Genomic DNA, 13,270 nt, shown 5'->3' with positions numbered 1-13,270 from the left:
TTTTTTTATAATTGGGATGAGCACCGCTGGCGCTAAATGCCTGGCATTTAGCGCCCCAAGGGTAGTGCTAAATTAATGTAAAATTCCCAAAGTGGGAGTTAGACACCCATATTTGCTGCTCCCCCTATGGCGCTAAACGCCCTCCCTGGTGTCTAGCGCCCCCAGCATGTCTTCTCCAGGGTGTGCTATTTTTCTGTCTAAGTTCTCCTGTTCCTGTTCTAATTGCTGTACATGATCACAAACGTTAGAAAAACTAGAAAAACTCTAAAGATCAATGAAAAATGAAATAAAAACAAACTTAAAACAAAACTAAAATAAAACTAAAACAAACTAAAGGATACTTATGGTTGGGTTGCCTCCCAACAAGCGCTTCTTTTCCGTCAATAGCTTGACGGGTAGCTCCTCTAAGGAAAAGGATCATAGGGGCTCAGATCTTCACCCCTCATTCTGAACTTCTTTCCTGTGCTCTCACGAATCAGCTCAACAAGCTCCAGAGACAGGATCCTGTTCACAGTATGTGTTATGATTGGACTTCTAGTGAACACCACCATCATGCAAGCAAGTACCTCCTTTGTTAGAGATTGATGGAGGTTTAAAAACCTTGAACAACAAATAGTCCTCATGCATCCTCAGGCATAATTCTCGTCTCTCAACATCAATCAGGGCTCTTCCAGTGGCTAGGAATGGCCTTCCTAGGATGATAGAGTCATCTGTATCCTCTCCCGTATCAAGTATCACAAAGTCCGCAGGGAGGTAAAGGTTTTCAACCTTTACTAGAATATTCTCCACCAATCCATATGCCTGCTTCCGAGACTTGTCTGCCATCTTCAGTGCTATTCTTGTAGGCTACGCCTCTTGGATCCCCAGCTTCTTCATCACAGATAGAGGCATCAGATTTATGCTTGAACCCAAATCACGCAATGCCTTCTCAAATGTGATAGTCCCAATAGTACAGAAAATTAGGAAGCTTTCAGGATCTGACAACTTCTTAGGTAGCCTCTTTTGAACTAGTGCACTGCAGTCCTTGGTCAACACCACAGTTTCATCTCCCTTGAAGGCCTTCTTCTCAGAGAGTGCGCTTTTCAAATTGGCCTTGTAGGGAGGCATCTTCTCCAACACCTCAGCAAAAGGAATATTGATGTGCAACTTTTTAAAGATTTCTAAGAATTGAGTCAACTCCTGATCCTTGGTCTCCTCTTGAAGCTTCTAAGGGTGTGGTGCTTCAGGCTCCTGTGCCACCAATGGGGCATGTAGCAATGTGCTTCAAGTTTTTTCTTGAGCCTTTTCTTCCTTAAATTCCTCAGTAGTATGCATCCCTCTAGGCTCGGCTTCCTTGCGCATGATGAGGGCCTTGCACTCTTCTCTTGGGTTTACCTCTGTGTTACTGGGAAGAGTCTTAGGAGGTCTCTCAAGTATCTTCTTGCTCAACTGACCCACTTATACTTCCAAGTTCTGAATTGAAGCTCTTGTTTCTTGTATAAAGCTATGAGTGGCCTTTGAAAGTTTAGAGACTATTGTGGCTAAGTCAGAGATTATCTGTGTTTGAGAGGGCTTTTGCTGCTGCTGAGAGGGCTAGAACTGTCGGTTGTTAAACCTGTTCTAATTGGATCCGCCCTGGTTATTGTTGAAGCTCTGTTGGGACTTCTGTGGCTACTCTCTCTACCCAAAGTTAGGGTGATTCCTCTATCCTTGATTGGAAGTATTGGCCTAGGAATCATTATTGGGGTTTCTGGAGGAGTTTCCCATGTAATTAACTTGCTCAGTAGTGGGTTGAGCATAGCCAAAAGCGTCCCCTTGGGTGTTTGCTTCTAGCAATGTCATAGGATGCATCTTGAGTTTTAACAACTGAAACTTGTATCCCGGTCAAGTGCTAATTAGATTAATAAACCTGATTTGAAGGGGGCAAGCTTGTGTCTTACTAAGAGCTTGAGAACCTTGAGTGCTCGAATGCTTGAATGCTTGAATGCTTAAGGACAGAGAGTTTGAATGTTGCTTTGAGAGAAGACAAAGATGGTGAGAGTCAAGGGCTTCGGAGATGTTTATACTTTTAGAGAAATCAAACATTGTTTACTTATCTTGAAGTTTGCAAAGATCTTTCACGACAAATCTTAAGTAATTGATTTCCAGTTCATTGGCTCCTCAGTTTTTCAAGCATTAATTAGTCGTTAATTAATTAATAAATAGATTAAGCACAAAACTGTTTTTAGATTCAAATAAGATTTAAAAGTAGTCCTTAGGTCAAATTATATGTCACGTATTCAAGCTAGTCTTATCCAGTTAAATCTTAGAAGAAAACATAATTTGCAAAGTTGTTCTAATCCGAATTATATGTCACTTATTCAAAATTGAGTGATTGGAAACCATGTATGTGTCGCACAATAATTGAACCATTATTCCTAGCCAAATTCAAAGAGTCATGTGAAAGAGTTTTCAAACTTTAATTCAAATATCAAATTTTCCAATTATAATAAAAGAATTTAAAAGAGATTAGCATACCTTTCGATACTACTAATCCAAATGAAGAACGAATAACTCAATCATGAAATAGATTAATGTAAAACTTCAAAATAAAGTGAACATAGATTAATAACCCAAAGAAAACATAAACAGAGCTCCTAACCCTTTGACAAAGAATTAGTTATCCATGAAAAAGTGAAAGAAAAATAAGAAAAAAAGATTACGGAAGAACCGGATGTCTCTCTGTGAACTAGGTTTACTTATTTACATCCTAATTCTATAATTCAAATTCAAACTAAACTAATCTTTCTTTACAGAGAAGAAGATAAGATAATTATCATAATCTTATCTTTCAGATAAAAAGATAAGCTAACTAATTACTGACTTATAATTTTAAAATTCGAAACAATAATTCAAATCAAATCTAACAATTGAATCTCTTATGTTTCTAGAAAGAATTAATAACAAATCTTCTAGAATTAATAACAAATTTTTCTAATAATATGGATAATTAAGCTTGGGTCTTAATTGTGCTTCTTGAGAGTTATAATTATTTTTAATCCGAACTTGTATTAGAGAATATTGGGCAAAAGCCCGAAACCTCCTTCTAGGATGCACACACACGCCAGGTGTAGATGTTGGTCCGCCGGGCATACTGGAGCACGAGGATGGGTCCGCTAGGCGTGCTTCCTTATCTGCCAAGCATGCATGCTTCAGTTCTTTGGGCCACGCTTTTTCTCGTTAAGCCACGCTTTTGCTCTTTTTGAGTTTTTCTTTAATTCTTCTGTGTTTTTAGCTAGAAAACTTTTGAAAACATAAAAATACTATCCCAATTCCAAATATTTGATTATTTATTAAATTTTATTAGAAAACATAAAAAATTTGATTTAAAATCTAAGAAAATAAATAAAAAATAATCCTAAAAATCACTTAAAATGACGTGTCATCAACAATCGATTGGTTAAATGTCAAATCGATTCGAACAATTGATTTCTTAAGCAGAAAATTGATTGGTTTTAAAATAGAATAGAGTTATTTATTTTGGAAACGAACCAATTAATTCGAATAGTATGTGAATCTATTAGCAATCACAAAAACAATCGATAGGATGCATCAACCAATCGACTAAAGGGAGTACAATTAATATTTCGATTCTATAATCGAATACAATAAATTGGAGGATTCAACCAAACGATTGGTATCTCAAAAAAAATTCATTAGGTGCTTGAAACAATTAGCTAGAGGAGTAAAAATTTAAATATATTAGAATACAACTGTTTAACCAATCAATTGGTTGAAGAAACAATTGATTGGATACATATCAAAAAATCTGTAACGACTAGTTTTGACATAACGGTTCATTTCCACCTACCTTATAATGTCTCTAAGGTTTGATATCCTATAAAAAGAGAGATTGAAGCTATCTTTAGTAGCCAAACTTCCTTCTATGCATTATTGTGATTCAATATCAATTTCTATATATTTACAAGGAGATTTTACATAAATATGATGGACACATATAGTTTGGTTCATAGAACTTCAATTGTATTAATCTTTTTGGTTCATAGAACTTAAATTATATTCATCTACTCTTTCAAAAGAGTTTTGATTCTTATTCTTGCATTGTGTGCATCACAAGTATAAGTAAAGAGTTGTGTAACAGTTTCTTCGATCTTGAAGTTGGGATAGCCTCAAGGCGTCCTTAGAGGTAGCATATTTTAAAGAATTTAAGGTTTTATTATATATACTTGTAAAAGATACCGTATGTGTCAAGTGCTCATTGTTATGAAGAAAGAGTGGTGTATCACTTTCTTTTTCTTGAAGTTTGATTGTTTCAAAGTTCACTTGGAGTCAACTTCCTAGTTAACCAATTAGACAAAATTATAATCAAACTCATTAGAAACTCAAATTAACCAATGAATTCCTTTGTTTGCAAGATAAAAGTGAAAAAAAAAAAGTTTTGTTATACCTCATAAAATGGAGCTAACATTGTTGAACCTTTAAATTAGAACAAATAAATTCAACTTTTGATTTTTATAGACATTAAAAAAATTAAAAGATTAAAACTGAAAGAAATATTTAAAATAGAGCTCATATGGAGAATAGAGAAAGAGAAATGGAACAAGGGACAAACAAGAGAACTGCAGATTGAAGAAGGGAAAGCCATAGATTGAAGAGAGTCAAAAAAATATTGAAAATAGTACCAGAGCTAGTGGGATGATGAATCAAAGAAGAGGACAAAAACATCACAATAGAGCTCAAGGAAGTGGACAGCAATGATGCTGGCCAAATGAAGGTGGCGGTACTCGAGGAAAAGGTAATGGAGTCATGGAGAGGAAACTCGACGGTGGTAGAGAGACGCAGTTACAGAGAGACGACGACTCGTGGACAACAATGAAGCTCAAGGAGAAATGACTAGACTAGTGGAGTGAGAAGAGAACGATAGATGATTTTCCGGTTTGTTTTAATTTTTTATTTGGATTGAGGATTTTCTTGGGATCAGTTTAGATCTAAACACTCATAATTTGTGTAGCTTAAAATGATAGTGGTGGCCAAGGCAGAGAAAGTAAAGATTGTATATAAAATCAAAAAAATAAATTTAAGTAAGTAAAATATGAAATCCTAAAATTATTTGACCTAATATTAATTTTATAAAAATAGTTGACTAATTCAAAATCATAATATAAAAAAATTTTAAGAGTTAATTGTGATTTTAACTATTATGATAATGGCTACTTTCTAAAATTAGTAAGCTAAAGGTGGTCATTACTTTTTGGTTTTTATATATAGAGTGATGTTATAAGTACAAGTATTTTTATAACCATGTTCAATTAAGTTGGTGTAAAATTTAACAAAAAAAAAAAAACGCATGCATACGTCAACACTTTTTATTTTTTGTGATTTCTCCAGTACACAAATTTTTGTTGGAGAGCATAGAAACTTATTGATATAGTACACAAATTTTCGAAGTATAACACAAATTTATCGATATAATACATCATTTTTAACATATAGCATACAAATTTTTGCACATAGCACACAATTTTTTATTGCAAATATATTTTGTTAGTTATGTAAATCAGTGTTCTGAGTATGAAATTTTTCAAAAATTTTTATACTGCACATCAAAATTTCTATGTTATGTATTAAGATCACTACAAGAAAACACGTCTTTTGCCACGCTTTTAAAGCGTGGCGAAAAGCTGAAAAAAGCGTGGCGATAGCTTTTTGCCACGCTTTTTGAGCTATCGCCACGCTTTCGAAAGGGTGACCTATCAAAGGGTGGCGGTTGCTCTATCGCCACGCTTTTTGCAATCTATTGCCACGCTTTTTGTTTGCCACGCTTTTTTACAAACAGCCACTTGGAAAAGCGTGGCTGTAGGTGAGAAATACGGCCACGCTTTAAAAGCGTGGCGATAGGTAGAGATATGGCCACGCTTTTGAAGCGTGGCAATAGGGAGAGATATGGCCACGCTTTAAAAGCGTGGCGATAGGGAGACATACAGCCACGCTTTAAAAGCGTGGCGAAAGGCTTGTTAAATTAAAAAAAAAAAAATTTCTTTTCCTTACTTGATCTTAATTACTACAATATAAATTTTCAATCTTTTTTTATTACCAAACCTATAAATATAGTATGCAATTTTTATTGCAAGACAAATCAAACAGTAATTAGTGACAATTTTTGCTTTAATTATTTTATACATTAATAAACTAATATTCAAATACAAAAATAAATTTCGAGTTCAAATTCCAAAACTAAAAACGGTAGAAAAATACAGAAACAATATAATTTAAACACTAAGTCCTTTGTTGTTCTTTGTTGTTCTTTGTTCCTCTAGCCCTCTCAAACTTCCTTCCCTTAGATCGTACATAAAGCTTGGTATGGTTGTGAGGAACACTAGGACCAGGACCAAAATGTTTCACAGCTTCTCTGAAATAGCAAAATCAACAAGGGAACAAAAAACATGTTTAAGTTACAAAAGATAAAGTAAGACATAAGACAAGAAGAAGCAAGAGTGTAATACTCCAAAATCCCCAATTTTCGGCTGAATTAGGACATAGCAAAGCCGAACTTACAATCTGACTGGGCAGAACAAGTCTTTTTCCATCAACACATCATTTCTGATTATAGTAATCCATTGACTCCTCAGCAATTGGAGAGAACTGCAGCACATTTAACTTACCAAATATAAATAAAACTGAGCAGCATAAAAAGAAAGATGGAGTAAATGTAAAGCAGGTTCATTAAATTTAGAAGAAAACGTTTAGATACTACTCACCTTCAAGAATAATAGAAGACTAGAAATCATCAACCTTGTTCGTTCCAGCCTTACAGTGGACAACCACAACATTCTCAATATCTAACTTCAACCACGAGTATGCACTATGACAGAAAGAGATAACCAGTTGAAGTGGTGGGCAATTATGATCATCAAATGGAAAGCTAGCCACCTGAAGAGGGAATTTGATATTGCAGATGAAAGCAGCAGTTGGTTTGTAAAACAAATCTAAGTGCTGAAAAAACCTAAAACTCAAGTGAAACAGAAAGCTGACACATGTAGTCTAGGTGTTGGAAATTAATCAAGACATCTGCATGAACACTCTATTTCCTCGGAACATTTATGATCACATTATAAGAGATAATGTTGTTAAGTAGAGTAATATTATATGGTCTAGTAATCAATAATTATTCCACGATTTCCCAGGCTGAGAAACCACGTTAACAATATGGGCTATGATATGTAACAATAGACAATATAATAATAGTGCATGATTGAGAAATGCAAATACAAATTCAAATGGCTGTTCAGAATTTCAGATTATATTAGATAATGGCAGCACAATGCAAGCATCAGAAACCACATCAAAGTAGGGACACAATGTTTTCTATCACAAACAAATGAATAACCTCAATCTCTCAGAATTAGCAGAAATCCTTCTCATTGAAAACATCAATTTAATTTCTATTTACTTTCAGATATCCAATGTTTTAGGCCACAGTCCCATGTGCTTTTGTACAATGTGAAATTAATTTAATTATTTACTTAATAGTGAAAAGAAAATGAAAAATAAGATCCATGAATAATTGTTGCAAAAGAATCCAAGTGCAATTGCATGATCACACAACAATTTCCCAATGCCAATCAAATTTAGGCAAACACCCCCCCAAAAGAATCCAAGAATGAACATCATATATGCATGCATAGAAAGTGAGAAGAAGAGGAAATGCAAATTGAGAAATCAACAGCAGCCAATGATTAAGGATGTAATGAGCATGAATGCATAATAAGCACAAAGAATCGCAACAAGAAAACGAGTTGCTAACACATGGCACGAAGCAGCAACACTTATTAAACAGCAGCAGTAAATAGCATGTTTCCCAGGTTCAAGCAAGCAGCAAACATAATTCATATGACTTAACCAGTTCCACAAACTGAAATCATTGCAGTTCATATAATATGGACCAAGCAACAAGCAGAGCAGAACTCAGCAACAACCAACCAAGAAAAATTAATGAAACAGTAACACTTCCACAGCATCTATTTTGGACAATGAAAAAAAATACAACAAACAGCAATCACAAGTCCAGAATCAACACCAAAACAGCACAATAAACAAGTTCATCCAGGGCAACTTTCAGAGGAAAGACAAATTCATTCCAGAGTAAGGACTGAGGAGTTACATATTCAGAAATAGCAGAATTGGGATTGAAACTGGAAAAGGGCAGTACTGATTCGAAGACAAGAACAGAGGAGGCTGTGGTGGATCCTTCTGATGGCAGCTTGGACGGTGGCAAAGAGACTCACGGTGACCGTATAACCTGGCACAGACAACCTCAGCGACAACTCTCACGATAAAGGTGAACTTAACGGATAAAGAAGCTGGAGCAGGGTTAGGGCTTACCAACAGACACAGGCTTGAAAGGCGGTTTCCGGGGCCAGCAGCGGCGGCGAGGAGCTCCGGCAACGCAGCAACTGCGCGGGCAGAACGACGGCGAGCCCAGCACGCGGCGACGACGGAAGCTCCGCGACGATTTCCCTTGCGAGCGATCTCTGTTCGCGACTCCAACGGCGGCGATTTGAAGACGATAACACGCGGTGGTTGCAGCGGCGTTCAAGCTTCAGCTACGGCGTGGATGGACCCTCGACGGCCATGGTTTCCCCTGCGCGAAACTGACAGTGCGAACGGCTGTGATGCATGGCACAGTGGCGACGCGAGACAGGGCTGAGCGCGGTGGCGCAGTTGGACGAGTTCGACGGTGACGCGGCTTAACGGCGGGGTCTCCCTCCAAGGCTCGGCAAGGTTGCGACGGCGGCGGCAACACCCAGCAACGCCGGCGTGTCTCCTTCACCTCTTCTCTTCTCCCCCGTCGCGGCCCTCTCTCCCCCTCCTTTCTCCCTTCTGTTCCTTCGTTCCCCCTCTCTTTTCTTTTCTTTTCTTTCCTTCTTTCTTTAGTTTTTGCCAAAGCTGATAGGTGTTAGTGCTGTTAGGAAGGGAATGGCGGTGGAAAAAGGGTGAGTGACGGTGAGGTGGTGGAAATTAGGGTTTGTGGGGTTTAATTTAGAAATTAGGGTTTAATTTGGGATAAAAATAAAATTAGGAATTTTGGGTAAATTGAAATTTAATAAATTTTAATAAAATTAGAGTATATTATATAAAATTCTTATTATTTTACATTTGCTAAACTTTATAATTTGAAATATAGAAAATAATTCGATAATTATAAAATCAGATAAAATCTTAAATTACTTTAAACTCAATTAGTCAAAATTTGTTTTAAGTATCTTCAATAAAATAATTTCAAAGATTAAAATACTTAGTGATAAATAAATCTAAATTAGCTATTAATAAAATCTTCTAAAATTTCTAAGTTTTACAGGGGGCCTCTCGCCACGCTTTTAAAACGTTATTGTTGCTCTCTACGGCCACGCTTTTGAAGCGTGGCAGAAAAGAAACTTTTGGCCACGCTTTTAAAGCGTGGCAAAAGTGTACCAGCATATAGCCACGTTTTGTAAGCGTGGCCGCAATGAAACCCTGTCGCCACGCTTTTAAAACGTCCTTGTTTCTCTCTATGGCCACGCTTTTGAAGCGTGGCAGAAAAAAAATGTGGCCTTTTCTCTAATCAATTGCCACCCTTACAAAAGCGTGGCCGTTGATCTTTTTCGCCACGCTTTTGAAGCGTGGCAAAAAAAAAAGTGGCCAAATCTCTAATCTATCGCCACCCTCATAAAAGCGTGGCCATTGACCATTTTTGGCCACGCTTTTGAAGCGTGGCAAGAAAAAAGCGTGGCCATAGGCCTTTTTTCTTGTAGTGGATTTTTGTATTGTATACCAAAATTTATGTGTTCTGTATATTTTATTGGTACAATAAATAAATTTTTGTATGTAACACAAATTTTTGCACATAGCATAAATATATTTTGTTGCGATTGTATTTTGTTAGTTGGATGAGTCAATGTTCGGAATATGTAGTTCTCCAAAATTTTTATGCTGCACATCAAAAATTTTGTGCTATGCACCAAAATTTTTGTAAAGTGCACCAAAATTTATGTGTTGTGCATATATCATTGATACAATATACAAATTCGTGACATAGCATACAAATTTTTGCAAATAGCACACAACTTTTTGCTGCGAATATATTTTGTTAGTTGGGTGAGTCAATGTTTTGAGTATATAGTCCTCCAAAAATTTCTGTACTGTACATCAAAATTTTTGTGTTATTCCCTAATATTTTTATGTCGTACACCAAAATTTATGTACTATGCATATTTCACTTGTTGGGAGAAGAAGAATATGAAAATGATGACGATGCATATTTCACTTGTTGGAAGAAGAAGAAGATGAAAATGATGACGACGACGATAATAATAATAAAAGAGGACAAGGAGAAAAAAAAGAGATAAAAAAATTAAACAACAATAACAACATCAGAAAACCGTGGCGATAGTGATGATCACCACGGTAGCAGTGGCGGTAGTGATGATGACAAAGACATTAAAGAAAGAAACATGCAAAAGAAGAAGATGATGATGACGACGATAAAAAAGAAGAATCAAAAGAAAGAGCGTGCGAATACTTGGTTAGTTCAAGAAATGCTTGTCTAGCATTTCTCTTTTATATATATATAAGTGTGGATAAATGAATTTTAAAATTAAAAAAATCAAATCAATAATAGTGAATGTTAATAAAAGAAAATAATAAGTGAAGTTATTTTTAATATAGGCAAAGAAAAAGAAAATTTATTGCAAATAATGAATATAAAAAATTTAGTGGGTACCGACCAAACAACTTAATTAAAAACTAAGAATATGTACACCATAGAAATTAGGTTCCGTTTAGTAACAAAGACACAAAAGAGTGTTCTTGGGTCACGAGGGGTGGACACTGCAAAATGCTAGGCCACGAAGGGTGGATGATGATGATGCTGTGAGTTGTTGGATTGCGAGGAGTCGACAATGATAACTTTGCAATGGCGCGGCGACTTGCTATCTCTAAAGGTTGGACGGTGATGGCGCTGCTATTTTGCTGTTTTGCTAGAGTTGCATGGCGACAACGTTGCGACTATTTTAGTGGTGGGTAACAAATCTGAACGAATGACAAAGAGTGGCGGCATCACAATGATGGTAAAGGAAGGCGTGATTGAGGGGAGAGGATAGTGAGAGATTAGAAGAAGATGGAGAAATGAAGAGGGAGAGGGAAGAAGCAAGGAAAAAAAAAGGAGAAAGAAACATTATTAGACTTTAGAGTTAAAATTGAAATTTAAAAACTATTCAAGGAGAAAAAGGAAAAAAAATCAGTGTTTTGTGTCTATATTTTAGTATCTCAACTTAAAAGTGGTATATAAATTTTGTGTATTTATGTCCATCTATATCTTTTTATATTCATTAAATTTGTGTCTCACCAAACCAAACGAAAGATGTGTGTTACTGTGTTCGTATCTTAAAGGAACATGAACAATAACAAAACACTATATCTAAGAGCACATTAAGTTAAGTTAAAGAAATAAATAAAATAGTCTTTAATATTTATTTTTGTTTGACAATACAATTTTTTTCAACTTAGTTCAAAAAGTGAAATATAAAACAACTTTTAAAAAATTTAAAAATTTTTAAAATAATACCTGAAAATTTTAATTCTAAAATAATTATTTTCATTAAATAGATTAAATTAAAAAAGTTATATTATATAACGAAAACAGAAATATCTGATATTAGAAACTTTAGGAACCAGTAATTACTCTATTCGAAAATATGTCTAAACAGTAAACATAATAACAAAAGGAAATAATTTACTTTTTTTTTTCGTCAACGAAACAATTTCGCTTTGAATCTCAACCGCGAGTTAAGTGACAAAAATTAATTGGGACACAAAAACATCCTCAAAATCTAATCTAATATTGGGATATCTTCTGAATCTCACTTTTTTCGTTTCTTTAATTATTTTTTCTCCAAAACCTCAATCTCACATTTTTTTAACCCAAAATTCTCTCCAAATCTCATCCTCTCCAACTCCATGCAATGTGCATAGCATGCACAAACCCCACTTTTACCTCCCACGCAAATAATTTTGACTATTCTCTCCTCCGATCCCTTCTCCTTCCTCTCCACATCTCACCGCTCCCCATACTCCCATGGAGGAGCGGACTCCATCATTTTCATTGCCACAATCGCCTAAAGTTGACCCCAATCAGAACCAACTCTGCAAACTCCAATTGGAAAACATCAACAATAATGGAACCTATGTTATCCAAGTCCCTAGGGACCAAGTCTACCGTGTACCTCCTCCAGAAAATGCCCGAATCGCTGAGAAATATCAGAAAACAACTGTAAAAGTCGATAGAAAGAGACGATGTTGGATCTACGCAAGAATTGTTATGTACATTGGCATTGTTTTATGCATTGGTTGCCTCCTAATTGGCTTTTACATCATGTTAAATAAGCCTAAGGATCCAAGATTCGTAATCCAACAGTTTAGTTTCCAGAACGGAACCAATCCAACATACAACATCACTTTACAAGTCCACAATCCAAATTCAAAAGCAGGGATTTTGTACAAAGAAGGGCAGGTTTCACTCTCGGCAAAGCAACAAGAAATCGCATCGGGTGCATTTCCAACTGTCTTTCAAGAACATTGTAGCTCAACGACGATGACGTTAAAATTGAAAGAGTTGAAAGATAATAACCTACCTAAAGAAGTCCAAGAGAGCGTGACAAATGTGAACAAGAAAGTGCATGTCACGTTTTCTTTAACCATGCAATATCATGCAGGAATCACAACATGGAAGTTACGTGATGGGAAAAAGAAATACCATGTTTTGTGCCAAGTAACGGTGGATTCATTAACCGAAGACACAAATGTTTTATCTCAAGATTGTCAAACCCTACTATAACACAGCAACTTGCGCCTCCAGAGTTAGGTGGGGTGTTGTTTTCTGATCTCTTGGTTCTTGAACACCTATTGTCAACCTTTGGTCATTGAGAATTTTGATTCTTAGATTTATCTATTTGTTAGGTGATGTAAAATTTTCATATCTTGGATATTGTTTGGTTTAACCAAACATGTGATATTTTAATCTTAATAGGTAATTTAGAAATTTCAATTATCTGTCGTTTCAATTTAAATGTCATGATGCTATTAGTTTCTAGTATAACTTGTATTTATATATGAAAGAAAAGTAAAAGTTATTTAAAAAAACAATAATACTAAATATATATTAAAATTAACTATTAAAATTAATTATTAATATAAAAAATATATAAAAATATAAAATATATATTAAAATAAATTAAATTATATATATTTATACATA

General features: G+C 35.3%; 1 protein-coding gene and 1 long non-coding RNA gene across 2 annotated transcripts; one reads left to right on the top strand and one right to left on the bottom strand.

Moving 5' to 3' along the window:
- Positions 1–6,491: 6,491 nt before the first annotated feature.
- Positions 6,492–8,774, bottom strand: LOC140180801 (uncharacterized). Its single transcript, XR_011874768.1, has 3 exons — positions 8,141–8,774; positions 6,738–6,909; positions 6,492–6,621 (listed from the first exon to the last, which is right to left on the bottom strand). It is a non-coding gene; the product is annotated as an uncharacterized lncRNA (long non-coding RNA).
- A 3,317-nt stretch (positions 8,775–12,091) lies between these two features.
- On the top strand, positions 12,092–12,850 carry LOC112766018 (NDR1/HIN1-like protein 13). Its single transcript, XM_025811870.3, has one exon. The coding sequence runs from the start codon at positions 12,092–12,094 to the stop codon at positions 12,848–12,850; it is 759 nt and encodes a 252-aa protein (XP_025667655.1).
- Positions 12,851–13,270: the final 420 nt, after the last annotated feature.

Source organism: Arachis hypogaea, chromosome 17, assembly GCF_003086295.3.
Source record: "Arachis hypogaea cultivar Tifrunner chromosome 17, arahy.Tifrunner.gnm2.J5K5, whole genome shotgun sequence".
Taxonomy (NCBI): Eukaryota; Viridiplantae; Streptophyta; class Magnoliopsida; order Fabales; family Fabaceae; genus Arachis; species Arachis hypogaea.
This window is presented reverse-complemented; position numbering and strand designations above follow the sequence as displayed.

Excerpts from the sequence above, each read along its gene's own strand:
- LOC112766018 (XM_025811870.3), top strand. The coding sequence starts at position 12,092 with ATGGAGGAGCGGACTCCATCATTTTCATTGCCACAATCGCCTAAAGTT.